This window comes from Gymnodraco acuticeps, unplaced genomic scaffold (assembly GCF_902827175.1).
Source record: "Gymnodraco acuticeps unplaced genomic scaffold, fGymAcu1.1, whole genome shotgun sequence".
Taxonomy (NCBI): Eukaryota; Metazoa; Chordata; class Actinopteri; order Perciformes; family Bathydraconidae; genus Gymnodraco; species Gymnodraco acuticeps.
In genome coordinates, this window is record NW_022990295.1 from 4,424,787 (window position 1) to 4,442,787 (window position 18,001).

The 18,001-nt window shown below is 42.5% G+C and overlaps 3 protein-coding genes and 1 pseudogene across 3 annotated transcripts in view; 3 read left to right on the plus strand and 1 right to left on the minus strand.

Moving 5' to 3' along the window:
- The first annotated feature begins 386 nt into the window (after positions 1-386).
- On the plus strand, positions 387-3,764 carry LOC117549806 (annotated as a pseudogene).
- Positions 3,765-4,632: 868 nt separating this feature from the next.
- On the plus strand, positions 4,633-13,257 carry arhgap11a (Rho GTPase activating protein 11A). Its single transcript, XM_034222329.1, is given in 16 exon segments — positions 4,633-5,311; positions 6,143-6,210; positions 6,307-6,403; positions 6,493-6,749; positions 6,870-7,033; positions 7,123-7,175; positions 7,177-7,264; positions 7,493-7,567; positions 7,904-8,077; positions 8,172-8,298; positions 8,747-8,855; positions 9,521-9,635; positions 9,740-10,143; positions 10,145-10,477; positions 10,479-10,940; positions 10,942-13,257. Coding segments are annotated over 16 exon segments (2,883 nt in total). The 5' UTR covers positions 4,633-5,182; the 3' UTR covers positions 11,170-13,257.
- On the plus strand, positions 13,252-15,285 carry grem1b (gremlin 1b). Its single transcript, XM_034222330.1, has 2 exons — positions 13,252-13,657; positions 14,063-15,285. The coding sequence occupies exon 2, from the start codon at positions 14,064-14,066 to the stop codon at positions 14,610-14,612; it is 549 nt and encodes a 182-aa protein (XP_034078221.1). The 5' UTR covers positions 13,252-13,657; position 14,063; the 3' UTR covers positions 14,613-15,285.
- Positions 15,286-16,180: 895 nt separating this feature from the next.
- LOC117549915 (formin-like) overlaps positions 16,181-18,001 on the minus strand; it is a 39,533-nt gene continuing 37,712 nt past the window's right edge. The window contains exon 17 of the mRNA XM_034222059.1: positions 16,181-17,892. Coding sequence (XP_034077950.1) covers positions 17,848-17,892 — 45 coding nt within the window. The 3' untranslated portion in view covers positions 16,181-17,847. The remainder of the gene's footprint in view (positions 17,893-18,001) is intronic.

Below are 18,001 nucleotides of genomic sequence, written 5' to 3' on the forward strand. Positions count from 1 at the left end.
AGTATGCTACATTTCACTTGTGATTACAAACCTATAAAGAAATAATACTGCAACACAAAAATGCATTGCTTTAAGGCAAACATTGCATTTATAAGCTCATGAAATACACTTCTTATTCTAGAAATAGTTTACTCTTTATGTTCCTTTGAGAAAACAAATGTATTACTCATTCATTAACCCCTCGTATCCAATAATACAATTAATATACCAATTAATCAAACTTTTTTATACTTAATAAACATTTGATTAAGAAACTGGGTCAGTCAATGACTTCACTGCACAGAAGTCCCATCCATGTATGTAAAACATACTTTCCTGTGGCTTGTTGATTTTTGCCGGCAGCTCTTATTTGGACTTGTGTGAACCCCAGGCCCCGCCCCTGGTCCCTCGAGCCAGTCTAGGTCTTATTTAAGGGGCTCTTCTCACCCTCAGCCTTTGTCCCAGTGGAAGCATCCGTCTACCAGTGCACCTTGGTGAGTACATTTTACAACTTATCCTCTGATTCTCTGTCCTTTGATAGATTACTTCCTAATTGTTGTGCTTTGAGCTGATCAGCCCTAAATGAATGAATTGATGATGTAACTTCAGCTTGATAAAGGTTTTCCTCACGGTGTAACTGACGTGTAAAACTGGAGTAACTAGTTATTCAAGGCTGACTTCTTCAGGTTGTTGAAATTAATATAATTACATATTGTGGTTTTCCACTGCTCTGGAACGTTTCTGTGTTAAAGCATTGCCAGAGCTACAATTATAACTTGGATTTGTACACAAAAGCTGGGGGGGAAGCTGGCCAAATCTAGCTATGCTCCAATGAATGAAATTAATAGGCAGCTGGGGCATGGAGCCATGTAGTAAAACAAAAGTGTCACGGTGTGCAGACAGATGGGTGCTGGCCCGACTTCTACAACCTGAAAATAGCAGGTGATCCATGTGTCACTTGTTTCATCATAAACCCTGTTAACCACAGTGTGGCTGCTTCTGGGCTTAAAATAGCTCCAGGTTTCTCTGTATGATGCCCCTTTTTGGTGCTACATATCAGCAGCTCTGAGATTCCCCGGGAACAATCACGGCTGTGTTGATATGGTATCAGTGTTTGAATGACAAGGTTGAGACCAAAATAAAGCATCCAAAGGCATGTCTAATTAGCTTTCTATATATAGCTCCCCATTGAGGTGGGTTGTATTGAAGTGATAATACTGTTGAGTATAGTTTATGAGAGCATTGGCAGGTCTTCAAAGGCGTCCTGGATCACAGCTAATACATATATTGATACAATTAGTCTGTGGTCCAGACACTTCATCACATCATCAGCCAAAGTGATAACGCGTTTGTGGTTGGTTCAATTATAACAGGCATTGGTGCATGTGTTTTCTATGATGGGCAGTTTAGAAGCTGTCGCTTACAACCATCCTAAACCCCCCTGTGCTGTTTATCTATGATGAGCAGTTTTAGACAGTTGTTCCTAACACCCATCCTAAACCTCCTTGTGCTATGATTTCTATGATGACCAGTTTAGACAGCTGTTCCGACACCCACGCTAAGCCTCCTGTGTTTTCTACTCTACCATTCGTATTTTAGACCATCCCAATAAAGCCTAATCATGTGTGACGACGAAGAGACTACCGCCCTTGTGTGCGACAACGGCTCTGGCTTGGTCAAGGCTGGATTTGCCGGAGATGACGCTCCCCGTGCTGTCTTCCCTTCCATCGTTTGGAAGGCCCCGCCACCAGGTAAGCTATAAAAAAACTCTGTAGAATCACTAAAGTTTTAGTTAGAAGTACCATCGTCTTACATTCCTCTCTTGCTTCTTTCCCTCAAGGGTGTGATGGTTGGTATGGGTCAGAAGGACAGCTACGTAGGTGATGAAGCCCAGAGCAAGAGGGGTATCCTGACCCTCAAGTACCCCATCGAGCATGGCATCATTACCAACTGGGATGATATGGAGAAGGTGTGTGATGACAGTGAGACTCATTTACACCATTCATGGCAGCTGAACCTCCTCTCCCTGTCGTAAAAGCTGCTTATTTATAGAGGAACCCTTGGTTGTTGTGTTGTTGTTGTTGTTGTTGTTGTTGTTTATTCAGCCGAGAGTTGTATCAGTACTGACATCAGCTGTTTTCCTCCTTTAGATCTGGCACCACACCTTCTACAATGAGCTGCGTGTGGCACCTGAGGAGCACCCCACCCTGCTCACTGAGGCCCCCCCTGAACCCCAAAAGCCAACAGAGAGACGATGACCCAGGTACTTCACAGTCAATACTCTGCGTTATATACCACTTGTTGGTTCTCAGATTTAGACTAACCTTTCTGCTTGCCTTTTCCTCCAGATCATGTTTGAGACCTTCAACGTTCCCGCCATGTATGTGGCCATCCAGGCTGTCCTGTCCCTGTACGCCTCTGGTCGTACCACCGGTCAGTACATTGCTTTTTTTCATATAACTAATTTACGTTATGCACTGAGATCAAATAAAAGGAAATTGTGCTGCAGGGGAGAAACTGTTGAACATTTATACTCTGAGGGTGTCTATCATCCGGATAGATTCCTGTCCCATTGTAGGGGAGGTGTTAATCCCTCTCCAGCAAGGGTGTGTGCCATCTCATGTCAGCAGCATTGTATAGTTTATGATGTGAGAAATGCTTCAGGGGGCAGACCCTCACAGGCATGCATACTGACTATCATGGTCCTTCTCTTCCTGCTAAAGGTATTGTGCTGGACTCTGGTGGATGGTGTGACCCACAACGTCCCCATCTATGAGGGTTATGCTCTGGCCACACGCCATCATGCGTCTGGATCTGGCTGGTCGCGACCCTGACTGACTACCTGATGAAGATCCTGACTGAGCGTGGCTACTCTTTTGTCACAACTGGTAGGTCTATATCATTATGGTTTAGTTGTTTGATGAGAGGTGTATAAGTGTTGTTTCCTAATACATGAACTTTCTGCTTCTTAGCTGAGCGTGAGATCGTGCGTGACATCAAGGAGAAGCTGTGCTACGTGGCTCTTGACTTTGAGAATGAGATGGCCACCGCTGCCTCCTCCTCCTCCCTGGAGAAGAGCTATGAGCTTCCCGACGGTCAGGTCATTACCATTGGTAATGAGCGTTTCCGTTGCCCAGAGACCCTCTTTCCAGCCTTCTTTCATTGGTGAGTAATCCTTTGCATTGTCTTTGTGATAAATCTAAGAAATGCAGTGTTTATCTCAGAGAAACTCATCTTTTAATTTGTTGTCTTCTACCAGGTATGGAGTCTGCTGGTAATCCATGAGACTGCCTACAACAGCATCAGAAGTGTGACATTGACATCCGTAAGGACCTGTACGCCAACAATGTGCTGTCCCGGTGGTACCACCATGTACCCTGGTAATTGCTGACCGTATGCAGAAGGAGATTACAGCTCTGGCCCCCAAGCACCATGAAGATTAAGGTGAGCGAAACTTCAAAGATTTTCATCAATGATTTCATCAATTAAGTTTTTAACATTCAATAACACTCAAATGATGTCTATTCCTTGTCTAGATCATTGCTCCCCCTGAGAGGAAGTACTCCGTCTGGATCGGTGGGCTCCATCCTGGCTTCCCTGTCCACCTTCCAGCAGATGTGGATCAGCAAGCAGGAGTACGATGAGCATGGGCCCCTCCATTGTCCACAGGAAACTGCTTCTAAACACACATCCAACCTCCTTCCGTCCATGAATTTGTACGGTTTTGTCTCTTGTATATATGTTGTTGTTTTAATGTAATAAATAAAAAGTCCCTTGTAAGAGTTTCACCTGTACTGTGCTCACTTACAGCAATGCAAAATGACAAAAAGAATAAGTGACACTTGATGTATACTGGGATAGTTCTACATAGACCACAGGGCTAATTATTACAATACATGCCTCACATAATATAGGCCATGTATGCAGACAACTAATAATCAAGAGTTTGCTAAGATATGGATGCTGATGCTTCCACTTGTGGTTGAAGACAAAATGAACATTATTTTTACTTAAGCTTAACAGTACTGACATTGCATACTATCCTAGTTAACCCGGATTACTTATTTGTTTTCAAAATTACCATTAGATAAAAAATAGAAAAGATCCGAGTTGATACAGGCATTAACAATGTGCGAAGTGAAAGGCTCACCAGTGTGGTTTTGTGCAATAGTCTGTTTACACAGGTTTTACATCACGTTTACGTTTTAAGGTATTTATTCATTTCATTCTGTTTAAGAATGCTACATTTTGTGAAAAAATGTACTACCAAAATGCTGTCAACAGAGGCTTTTACGACCCAAATATTTAAATACCAATAATCATTGTAACTTGAATGCATAACAATTCACCAAAGGTAGTCAGAACTTAATCAGACATGGTCATTTGTCTGTTAAAATAGATATGAACTATGAATTTTAGTAGTGTAGTACAATCTCACTTTTGTGCATAAACCATTTAAAGATGCGACTAGTTTTAGTTACAGAGACAACCGGTTGGACAAAAAGCGTCCATTTGAAGATTGATTTGGTCTAGTGGAAACTGTCCCCGCCCACCGAGGCTACCCTGGCAGATAAAACTAACGCCCAGGACAATGTTATTCGAAACGTTTACCAGCCAATCACAGCGTGTAGCGTAGGAAGCGCTGCTGTTTGAAAACTCTGCGGAAGAAGACAGCCTGCCAGTAACCGATATGACGAGCGAACAGTAGCACAATGGCAGTTAGCTAGCTGACGAATATGAATTGATGTAAATCATAACTTCGTTGAAGAAGAGGTAAACAAACCATTTGTAAGTTGTGTGACCCGAGGAGAGATTTAGTTTTTGTTTGTTCGAGGCTTGGCAATAAGCTAATGTACCTTGCAAAGTTAATAGCTGGCTAATGTTAGCTAGCTAACTGCATTGCCAACGGAAGCACGAAGATGGCCATTACGTGGTCATGCAACGTTAGTTAAGTTAACATCTTGTTGGGACTGGAAACCTTGGTAGTTGTTACTGCTGAGGTTACAGGTAAACGGTTTTCAAGATTAAGCGTCTTGTGAGCAGTTAAGATCCACTTGAGGATGACTTAACGACAGAGGTTTAAAGAAAGTGATACACTTGGAGAAACAGAAGCGATACAGCTGCGGATGTCAGTTAGGTTCTGTCAGTAGAGAGTAAACGAATTGTTTCAAAGTTCGTTTGAAGTACAAGAAAGGAGTGTAAAATGAAAGTCATGGAGAAAAATATGATGCGGCTTGTGGCTGTGCAACACCTCCGCGCAGCGTACGGGATAAAGACAAAAAACTGGAACAAAAACAAAGCAGTCAGCTGTAAGACTGCAGCCAGCAACTCGGTAAGTTTAACTAAAAGCTATGTTCAATGTACAGCATCATTTACTTGTGTTACATTTGCAGTGAAACTTTCAACTTGACAATCTGTTCGTTCAGACCACAAATAAACAACAGCATCAGCCTTGGACATGATATTGTTTTGGCAATTGAATCTAATTAGCATATTACTGAAAGCTGGTGGGACCCATTTGTTCGCAGGCCGTTGTCACTCATGTCAGTCGGTGCTCAGGCTTTGTTTGGCTGTTTTCTGCTTTATTCACTCCATAAAGTTATTTACCAGTCAGAGAAAGGGCGATGTTTTCCCATACATCTTTATGCCACATAGTTGTGATGGATTTGTAACTATTTCGTCAAAGGATACTAACGTATGGGACACCCCTTTTTGAACTTAACGGCGGTTAGCCTGGTTTTAAAAATATCTCTGAAAGCTCGGCTTGGTTTTAGTTTTCTTAACTTGTTTTTCTGGCTCTGATGAGTCACAAGGTTGGATGCAAGAGACTATTCAGACGAACACTGACATTCACCATTTACAGGGATTGCTTGAGAAATGTAGCAATACAAACAAGTGCCAAAAAATACTATTAAGAAATCAGGAATTGATGTAGTGTTATACTTCTTCTCTGAACAACACTTATGTTATCATAAATCAACTAAGAAGAAGTATTGTGTGGCAGTGAAATCCCTGTCCCTCGTAGTATTTGACTCATTATGGTAAAAAAAAACAACTGTTCAACATTTTGATGTAGGAAAGTACGTGAGGGATTTGATGCTGCTAATAGAACATTGAGCAGTTAACATCGTTTTATTCTTTACGTTATTTTTTGTATTCACAGACAAAAGTGTTCGGGGTCTCCCTGGAGACATTACCGTACTATAATATGGAATGTGGGACCGTGCCAAGGCAAGTGGATCATTTTTACATTTACTTGAGCCTACAGGCAGCAAGTTATATCTTGTCCAATCTTCTACATTTTGCGTTTTTTCACTGCATTTTCAGATTTCTGGTTGATGCATGTATGATGCTGCTGGCGCACGTGGACACAGAAGGCCTGTTCAGAAAGTCGGGCTCTGTCATCCGCCTGAAAGCACTCAGGGTGAGTGATGACTGAATTGACTTTGCATTCACTCAGGAGCCTTGACCCGGAGAAAGGTCTAACACAACAGATGTGTTTTGTCCGTCCAGGCTAAACTGGATGCGGGCGAGGAGTGTCTGTCCACGGCTCTGCCCTGTGACATAGCCGGCCTGGTGAAGCAGTTCTTCAGGGAGCTGCCGGAGCCCGTGCTCCCCTCAGAGCTGGAGGAGGCCTTCCTCAAGGCCCAGCAGCTCCCCACCGAGCTGGACAGGACCTCCGCCACCATGCTGCTGTCTTCTGTACTGCCCGAGAAAAACCTCAGCACTCTGCGTCACTTTTTGGACTTCCTCCACAATGTGTCGATGAGGTGCCAGAATTATATTTATTTATTTGCGCCAGTTTACCTTTAAATTCAGTTTTACAATCGGCCGTTTCACCCTTGTCTTCATATTTACATTACTGTTTTTTTTTTTTTGCTTAATCCCAGGAGTGCAGAGAATAAGATGGATAGCAGTAACTTGTCTGTAATCCTGGCCCCCAACATCCTTCACTCGGGAGACGGTACAGAGAAAATGAACGCTCACACAGAGAAACGCCTCAAGCAACAGGCGGCCATCGTTCACTGCTTCATAGAGAACGCCCACAACTTTGGTACGACCTGAGGCGTGTTACCTGCAGCTCGTCTTTATGGCAGTCAACACTGTAATGTTTTAACAGTAAATACTTGGCTGTGTCCACAGGAGTGTTACCACAGTTTTTGCTGGAGAAAGTACCGGCCATGATGGGCTGTGAGGGGGGGGGTCCTGTCACCTTCTCATGATGGACTTGAGGAGCTGGACTTAAACTCTGGGATGAAGAAGAAACTCAGGCGCAGCTTTGGAGGTAAGACTGTACCATCAGGCTTTTCTTTTGTTATTAATGATTAGCTGCAGTACTCAAAGAATTAAATCAAATATTGCATTGGCCACATTTCACACGGGACATTTGCAGTGCCCTCCAAGTAAACTGGAGCTCCATATCTCAGTAACTGTAAACGTGTCTTGTTATTTTGAAGCAGATTTTTAGTCTGTAAATACTGTTTCATATGGTTCGGTTTGTCTCGTATTTCAGATATGGTCAATGGTGCTCTGAATAAGATAAAAACTAATAGAACACCCACAAATTCCAACCAGTCAGACAGTCTTGGTAGGTACTCAGGTCGAAGGAAATAAGGTGCATGATGCTACTGGAGCAATCTATCTGCAACGCACAAGAACAAAACATGTTTTCTGCAAATGATTCGCCTTGATGTCGAATGATGAGTCATGTCAATTATGCCTTTTCTAAATGGCTTTTGTTTTTCTTTGCCTATTTGCATGGCTAATCTTCCGTAAAATTCAGTCAACAACTGCTTATTCCTCCAAGTGCCTTGTCTCTCAATCGTCTTGGGAATGTTCTTAAATACAAAGGGAAAAAATGTAATCTTTAAAAAAAAAAATCTTCACATTTATGGTATTACATTTTTTTTTTTTTTGTTGCCAGTCTTTTCTTCTGCCACTCCTGTGATTGCAACACCGAGCTCAAAGAGAAAGCTTCCTCTGGAATCTGGTCACTCTTTTGGATTCTCAAACAAGAAACGTAGGTCTGTCAAAAAGACCCTGGGGATAGACTTATTCCCCAACACTTTGTTCAGCGCCACTTCCACTCCTGGATCAGGTATTGAGGATTGTTTGATCAAATGGGAACCAACTATTCTGCTCTCCGTGCAGCATGGGGTTTAACATATTTGTTTTTTTTATATATATTGTAGCTTACAGTGCTTCTGGGGTCTTGGACTCTCCCAACAATCCGTCGTCAGCAGGGAAGTCTAGAAGGCAGCCCGCTGTCTCTGTGAGGAGGAAGAGCCGACGAATCAGCAACAGACATGCTGTCAACAGGTACTGACTAGTCACCTGTTAAAGCTCACAATGATGTTTCTAAGGGACGATAGAACGGCTCGGTCCTTTACCAAAAAACCAACTAGTAATGCAATGGTTATTGCAATTTCTACTTGCAAAGAAGTACCAAGTATAAGCAGGTCGAAGTAGTTAAAGCAGAAAAAGTCATCCGTAAGTAAAATGGCTATTTTCACAGTATTATATAATTGTATGAAGTGCATTATTTACTTCTGAAATCTAATGAAGTATAAAGTAGCAGAAAATAGAAATACTCAAGTGAAGTATGTCAAAGTAGTACTTATGAACATTACTTGAGTTAATGTACCTGGTTACATTCCAAAATGCCCTCGAATTACATTTAATGAACAAAATGTTCAATTGGATGCCACGAAATGCATTGCCCTCTTTAAGCCTATCGTATGCTGAATATCCTATGCATCCTTTTCAGAGTTGAATCCGGAAGAGCTGGCTGCTTCTCTCCTAAAGTCAGCAAAAAAGAAGCTCCAAGAAAATCTCTGCGGCTGCGCTTCAACCTGGGGAAGAGCAGCAAGGAGGCTGTAAGTGTGGTTCCACGACAGGCTTCACCTTCCCCTCATGTGGCTACAAGTTAGAGGGCCAACATGCATTCAGGCATACTGCCCCGATTAACTGTATTAAAATCAAGTAACATTTGCACATCGGGGTGTTTTTAAATGGGTAAAGTGTTGCACGTTTGCACTTTTTTTTTTTTATTGTGTAACAATCTAAGCTTACTCTCAGTAACTAACACATTTTAAACTAATGCACACTTTAAAAATGTTTTTTAAAAGTTCTTATATCTGTAATGTTGTAAAATATGTTCATGCTTGTGTGGTACAAAGCCATAGGATATGTCCTGTGATTTACAATGTTAAGCACTCAGGTGAAAGAATGTTATTAAACATTATTTAGCACAAATAATAACCTATTGTAACCGGCTACGGGATACATGGGTCAGCTGTTTACAATGCCTAGCTTCTCTAATGCATGCAGTCACATGTGAATTCCTGACTTAATAAAAAGTTGATGACCAACTTGTTGTTTCTTCTGAGTGACTTTTATCATCCTCTGAAGAACTAACCACTACAACCATTGAATTAACACATTAATGGGCAACATCTGTGGGTTCCTTTTTAACAAAATAATATACTAAAGCTCCCTCCTCCCTGTTTCTTTCATTTTTAATTTCATGGTGGTGTTAAAGGTGTCAGAGTCCGTTGGCTGGCGGCTTGCCACGCAGGAGAGCACCACCAGCTTCCGTTTCACCGAAGAGACAGAGTTCAGTCCAGCTGCTCTGCCTAGAGAAGCAGAATCAAAAAGTGAGTACTGTATGCAGACATCGAATAATAAGAATAACATTATTCTAGTGCAATGTTCTGTAGTCTTTAAGTTATAGTAGTTGATATCCCACTTTGTTTTACAGGCACCAAGTTCATCAGTAAGTCTGAAGACAACCTGCTGACCCCCCAATGTGACTCAAGTGTCCACCAGACCTCATGGAGCAGGGAGACCCCTCGAGGAGCGCAGGCTTTCAGGGGAGGGTCCTTCACCGACACCCCCATGAACATGTGCCTGAAGAACAACTACAACTCTGAGCCGGCCATCGTGGTGTCGAAGCCCCCAGCAGTGTCCGTGTTCCCTAAGAAGCTCTGCTGTGCTTCCAGCGCTGAGAGCGAGATCTCTCTCACGGAAAGCCAAACTGCTCCCACCCTGCTGAAAATACAGAAGGCTTTCACAAAGTCCGGGAGTGACCTTCAGCGTCCCTGCACCTCTGTGGGGACACACACAACAAAAACACTCGACAGCCTCCTCCCCCCACCAGAGACCCCCCCCAGCCAAAGTCCTTCCCGTGGACACGTGTGCCTCCAGCTTCCCAGCCCAGCAGAGCTTCCTGGCTTACGATCAAAACATCACCTTTGGCCAGCTTGAAATGGCTGCCTTATCACCTTTGCATATTGACAGTGTCCTTTTTGAGTGTGGTGTGTACCGTACTCCAGCAGCACAGGCTGACGCAGGGTCTTTCTGCGCCGCTGCCATCAGTAGCCTCAACAGCTCCACGGTGGGGGAAAGTGATGCGGAGGTGGAGCAGGTGAACTGCAGCCGGCTGGTGGACGCCCTGGACATCCAGAGTCCGGCCCACTTCAAACTGTGCGTCCCCTCCGGGCGCCCAGTCCACTCCGTACAGGCTGGGCCTTGAATTCAGAGATGAGTTCAGTACCCCGCCTAAGATTGGTACTAAACTCCGTGCGGTACAAAACAAATGTTCCTCAGAGAGCGGTGCCGAAAAACAGCAACCCCTCTCCCCGCGCAGCCTGGAGACCGAAAAGCGCCGGGTGGCGGACCACATCCATCACTTCAACAAGCTCACCCTTCACTCCCCCAAAGGGGCCTTGGCCAAACTCGTCAGATCACCCCTCCAGTTCAAGCGCACCCCCGTACGTCAGACCGTGCGCAGGATGAACTCTCTGCTGGGGGAGAGCAGGAGACCAGTCGGAAAGGAGGAACTCGGCATCAGCCAGAACGGCCCGAGCATGAAGGCAGTGAGCCTGGAGAGCGGCCTCTCCTCTCACCCCCAGCTCCAGCGTCACCATGTGTGTCACATAAAGAAACCCCCCCCCAGTCCTGCCCAAAAAGCCAAGCACCCTGGCACGTAAAGCCAAGGTGTGCGCTCTGGCCGACTTGACCAACAAGGTCCAGCCAAAGACCAACGTGGACAGCTCTGACCAATCGGGAGCTCAGAAGCCTCTGGGGCAGCAGGTAGTGGAGAAGGACATGAGCCGTTACAGAGGGTCCCCCAGAAACCCCCTGAACCAAGTACGCCTGATATCAGCCACCAAGCCTATAGCTTTATAGTTTCAGTCTTTTTTTGTTTCCTCCATACTCTGCAGGTCTCTGTCAGCTACGTGACATTAAACATTCCCGCTTATATTCATATTTTCAGGGATTTTAATTTATTTGTTTAGCTATGGTAGGTGATGTTTGTATTGTGATAGGGTCTTATTGGGAGAATGTTCATTTGCCTTGTGTTTGTTTTACTCTAGTAAAGCAAGTATTACAATATCGACATATCAGCTGACAGCGTTATGCTGTGTAGTTAGACTAGTGTGCAGGCCAAATGATGTGTAATGTGATTGATTGAGTATGACTGGAAATGTTTTGATCATTGTAATGCTTTTTTATTTATGCATTTGATATCTAATCCTTAGGTAGATTTCTTAAAAAAACAAAACTGTTTACAGAAGTTGAAGCAGTTTTTATTTTTTTTATTTACAGAATATATTCGTACTGTCATCTTGAACTGAAAAAGAAAAAATGCACCTTTTTGTTGGGTTTTCACACAAAAAAAAAGCCAATCAGTATTGATCTATCACAGTGCATTAATTACAAAACCAGCTAAATGCTTTGCTATGTGAAGTGCTACAGAACAAATAAAGTCAAACGGCATAACCCTTAAGGGTTTTACAGTTGAATTATTCTTGTTTGCCTTAACAGTCAGTACTTGTTTGCGCCACAAGGGGGAGTCATGCAACCACTGCCGCCCTAAACAACAGTTCACTGACATGTTAGTGAAGCATGTTATTGGTAAAGGCTTGACTCTTTCAAAATTTCGACTATATCCTGATATAAAAGCATAATATCACAAATAAATGTGGTTATGGTACATATCAGAAGATTACTTGCGTCACAGATGCATTAATTTAATACAAATATATATTTTTTTCTCTGTGTAAATTCAGGTTTCTGATTGCATTCAATGACTTATGTTGACATGTAAGAGGTGAAAGGCCTACATCTTTTTTCTCCTGTAAAGAATCTGCAGAGTAGACCGTGAAGTGTCGAGGTCAAAACCGTTGCTTCCGATTTATTCTCCACAGCCCGATGGAGGGCTCGGGTGATTTTCAGTTGCAGACTGAACTTGGAAAAAATCATTTTAAAAACGTTACTTTCTGCAGCAGCATATTACTTTGTATCTCTGCAGTGATGGCAGAGCAATTTCCCTTAATATTGGTCTGTTCTGCACCTTCGGGCGGTGCGTCATCATGATGCATATTGGTATTACAGATCACGCAGTTGGGCCGAGGCCATGTGTTCTGCAGATTAATGTTCACCTTTCTGTAACAACATGAAACATGGAAGAAATAATGCTGGAACAAACTATTCGTTTAGATAGTTATGGTATACAGATAAATACACTTTTGATGACTGGCATACCTATTCTAGGTTTAAACCAACGACAGTGTGGGTGCTGGAGTTTATTTTCAACAATAAAGGGCTAATTGTGACTTATATTTACACTTAATGTATTATATGTATATATAGCAGTGATATGCCTTTTTACAGCTTTATTTATTGTATCATATTTCACATGGCAACATCAAAGTTTCTCCTAATAATGGCTGTTAGTAAAGCATTAGAAAAACCTTTTAATATCCAACCAAAATGCATTAGTAATGAGTAACAATGTTAGTTAAGACAATTCCTTTTTTTAAGTATACGGCTAAAACTTTTGATAACTTTGTAAAACTTTGATTTTAAAACTCTAAAACGTGATTTATGATAACGTGTTGCTTCGTTGCCTTTTTTTGGTCATGTAAAATAAAACGTAGTTTTGGGACTAAAATAAACTAAATCAATTTAAAGGACCTGTCTATCTACTGGACTATGATAGCGTTTCTAAAATGCACAATCTTAGTGAAAAAGCCTACTCTTTGGCTCAATTATATTCCTGGTATTCAGTAACATTAAAATAATGATATATCGAGAATGTACACTATAGGTGTTCTGTAATATGAGTCAGACAGTCGACATTTCTTATTGATTCTATCCCTATTGCATTCGTAATTTACGAGAGGACCGTGAACGCCTACATTTGGGTTTAAAGTGTGACATATTATGGTATTATCATGTTCCTTCTGATGAAATAAAAAAAAATCACCAGTCCTACTTTTTTTCTCCATGTGCGCATAAACGTTCCGGCCTGTCTGCTCTCGGCTTGTCTCCCCCCTCCCCTCCCTGCCTGCCCTCGCTGTTCCTCGGTTGTCTGTTTTCTTGAAGTGGGTTCAGGGAAGTGTTGAGGGGGCGGATAGTTTTGATTTTCTCTACATCGTGCTTAGCCAATAATGTAGAGGGAACTGTTGTGCACATCTCAGCTGGCAGACATTTAAAAGGGAGACAGTCCGGCGCTGGAGCAATTTGTATTAAACCCCCTGGCCCCTGTCTATGGAGCGCTCAGTCTCCCACCCATCCACAGCCCCACCAGTGTACGGCCGACAGCAGTAGGTGCCGCGAGAGGACTGACAGGATCACACCATCGCACTTGTAGCAGTGGAGACTCGCGCAGGTGAGTTACATTCGGACTGTTTATGACTACAACACTCAAGAACGGTCTTCATCCATCTTTAAACTTTGTTTTGTTCCTTGCTTTTAGAAATTACAAAACGCCATGCTTGTTCTCCACTGGTATGCATGTGTGGATATGTTCAGCTTTTTATTAAACGTCTTAAAGTTTTTGCTTTGCCTAGATCTGGTGGCATTACTTTGCATAATAGCCTAATAAAGTATCGGGCCAAGGTAAACATTATATTTGTTAGTCAAATACTTAGATATTCTTGTAGTTTAGTTTTTATTTTTTAGGTAAAAAGCTGTCTGCGCGTTTTTACGCAGCGTAAAAGTTTTGACAGCTGTGCGTAACGCATCCAAAGTTGAAACGGCATAGGTGATGAATTATTTTCCTCTTCTCCCCAAGGATGGCCAACTCAACGCGTATCTTCTGCAGTATGGTTTTCATCATGGGGTTGCTCTCCTCGCCCGTGGAATCCAAAAGAAACCGAGGTTCACAAGGCGCCATTCCTCATCCTGACAAAAGCAACCCAAACGAATCGGAGCAGCAACCGCAGACTCCGCAGGCGGGCTCCGGCTCCCGGCAGAGGCAGGGCTCATCCTCCCCGGCCGACGAGGTGCTGGAGTCCAGCCAGGAAGCGTTACACGTGACGGAGCGCCAGTATTTGAAACGGGACTGGTGCAAGACGCAGCCCCTGAAGCAGACCATCCACGAGGAGGGCTGCGTCAGCCGCACCATCATCAACCGCTTCTGCTACGGGCAGTGCAACTCCTTCTACATCCCCAGGCACATCCGCAGGGAGGAGGGTGCTTTCCAGTCCTGTTCGTTTTGCAAGCCGAAGCGTTTTACCACCATGACTTTTACTTTGAATTGTCCCGACCAGCAGCCACCCACCAAGAAGAAACGCATCCAGCGCGTCAAACAGTGCCGCTGTATATCCATAGACCTGGACTAAAGACAAGGCTTGGGGGTGTGTGTGTGTGTTTCATATCCCTCGCGGACAGGATTGTTGGTAGAAAAAAAGGTTGTCACATAGCCAAGAACACATGCCTGTCTCCACTTGGAGGATGCATTCACGAACGCTTCGTACATGTAGGCTACAGTCTCTTCTTGCATAACGTGTGAACAAATATGGACATGCAACTTATAGACCATCGAGCATTTTACTCCTCACCAGTTTGAAAACAAGCATCACTGCACAGGAACGCTGAATTGGAATGGGCACGTTTTACGCACGGCTTCCTCCCCCCGAGAGGACTGCATAACCCCGGGTTATTTAATATAGAAACGCTTGCTGTGACAGGAAATGTACAATTTTGTATTTTAATGTGCATAATGTGTTTGCTGAACAGGACGTTTCCACTGTGTGGAATTTGATGTATGAGCGAGGATATTTGTAAATGGAAAATGTGATTTTTATTTCGATGTTACAAGAATGTCTGAAGGTAAATTGATTTCTGTGAATTTCCAAGTCCATTGGTAAAGTTTTTTAAAAAATTTTTTTTTTAAAGTTGGATGCCTACTCTTTTAGAGATGATAGGCTTATTAGCCAGACGCTGTTCAGTGATGGGTTATCCAGTATCGAGATTAAATAGTTGTCAATGTAAAGGCATCCTTGATGTAACCGGTTTGTTTATCCCTTTGATTAAATTATCCATGAAAATATAAAATAAACGGATGTTCTAATATTGTGTATATCATCTGTGACTTTACACTTGATATAGATTAGGAAGGTGTTACAATGTTAAATGATGGCCTCATCTGCTGCTCTCCTCTAGCATGGAGCCAGCATCTCAGACTTAAAAAACATTTAATTGTAAAAGCAGTCCGTTTAAGAAAAAAAAAAAAAAATGGGGTTACGTTTTCCAATTATTACTTGGAATTATGTTATTTTACTTCACTGTATTTGGCTCGCAAATCTGTCGCAGGACTGAAACGACGGAATGTATGAAGGATGAGGAATTTTCCAATGTTTCCTTCATTAAATAAGTAACACATTTAGGAAAAGCTTTTGGTATTTAGATAATCCATTATTCTTCAGACATCCATTTTGAATACAACCATTATTATACATGGTCCAAACCCTTAATCTTTAGGAGGTTTTTGGTGTTTAAATAAAACATTGGCATGAGCTGGATGTGCCACAGGTGTAGTCAGAGCTAAAACAGTCAATAATCAACAGTTTGTTTATTAGAATCTCTTGGTGATTTATTGATCCTTGTTGGATGAATATAATGCAATTCTTACATTACAAATGTAGTTTTTGAAATGACTGTAAATGACTGAAAACGAATTAACCTCGAGTAAACAATGTATCACTTTAGTTTAGGAGTCTTACCGGAACATGTTTCACAGTCTAAATCTGCGGCGTGATTGAATAACTTTATTTTGACTCACAGCCTGGCTGAATTATGAATCATCAGATTCTCTTTGATGACGCAGGTTTCTCACATTAATTTCACATCTGCTTGGTGCACTGTGGGCCTAATGAAGTGTCGACAGAAGAACATTTAGAGAAGTTGGTCCAGTTTGTTGTTGGCATCCAGTACTTTAATCTCGAAATTTAAAACAATTCCATAAAATTACAGAGCACCTACATGGGAGCTACTGAGGGTTACATACATACAGTAGAGGCTACAGCAGTTCCTTTGTCAGTATCAGCTTTTTCTTTTTAAACATAGCATTTCATGAAATATCTATCTTTTTACAAAATAAATGGCACAGGTGAAAGACTTACAAATAGTAATTCAAGGTGCAATTTTATGGATTCTCTGATAATAGAAGTCTGTCTGAAATATAGCAACTCGCATGGCTTTAGGTGATGTACTAAAATGTTCTCAATACCCAAAAATACAATCCTCATCTCTCCAAAACTAAAGAGAAAAGGCAAATCTCCACCGACATTCAACATCTCGGGCACAACATCCATGTGAAAATATATCTTTCTTCTGATTTAACCATGCAGCTTTTCAGCCAATGACAACTCATACAAATACAGCCTCGAAGGGACCAACGCTGATGCCTTTTGGCAGAAAATACATCTTTCCTTACATAAATAGACTTTTCTTGAATGACACAGGAGTGTGGTTACATCTTACATTTCAGATAACAAAACATACACTTGCCTAGACTTTCTCAGAAAAAAAATTAATCGAACACGTTTAAATCATAAAGCCGTAAAATTCATAAAACTTCTAACAAGGAAAGCGTACCCTTGCATAGGAAAAGAGGTGCAAAAAAAGTGCAGGACATCTGAAAAATGCACGCAGTTAGCATAACCAGGGGAGTGTAGCTAATAGCGAGCTACAACATACAGCTACAGCAAGCAGTAAAGTGCTTAAAGGTGACTAACAATGAAGGACTAACAATTTATATTTAATATCTGTGATGAGTGGGTGAACGGCAAAATGTTTTGTTTTCTTCTGATGTTTTGAAGTACCTCTGTGTGTGTTTGAGGGCCCCACCAAGGAGATGTCAGTCTGGTGTAGTGCTACACGAAACAGTGAAACCTCTACAATTTGTGTGCACACACATTTATACACAACATGTCTTAATCTGCTCATGAAGCCTGGCGCGGATCATTCATCATCCTCCTGCTGCACGGGCCCTGCAGATTCTACAACATGACATATTTACTAAGACTTTTAATGAGCCATGGGGAATGAAAAGCTAGGAACACTAGCGTTTTTTACCGCTTCCAGACACAGATTTCTAGTTTGTCAATGGGGATTTTCCTTTTCGGGCAGCCATATGTGCACCGTCTTTGAAAAATGTAGCAGCGTTATCACTCTGCTCTCTTACGTCAGAAACAAATGGTTTCTCAGCTCTTGTAGATCCAGAAGGAACCTCTTGGATGCATCAGCTGTGAATCCCACTGACCCCTTGAGACCTTTCACAAGCTGGGCACTCGGAGGTCGTGCCCTGCCGGAGGAATGAGATTGATCTTTGGCCTTTAAGACTCTCATCACTTGGGCTGTGGCAGCCATGCATCGGAGGGTAGGGTGGGGATGTGTGGGTGTTAGTAAACAGAGAACCGCAGTAGTTGTCCGGCGAGGTTTTTTTGTGAGTCTGTAGAGAGAGTGAAGAGCAGACCGCTGTTGTTGAGGCAGGTGGAAAACACACACAATGAGGCCTTCTGATCTATGATCTTCTCCTACCACTCCTCGTTTCTTCTTCTGCTGTGATTTCACTCAGCTGGAAGACACGCCAGCCTCCTTCTGCCGCAGCCTCTCTTTCTGTTGGCAAGAACCACAAACAATATTCAGTATGTACTTCATCGTGGACACAAGTAAGAGCAGCTCTCAGGAAATTCCATCTCTGTGCTGTATGTAGATCAATTCTCAC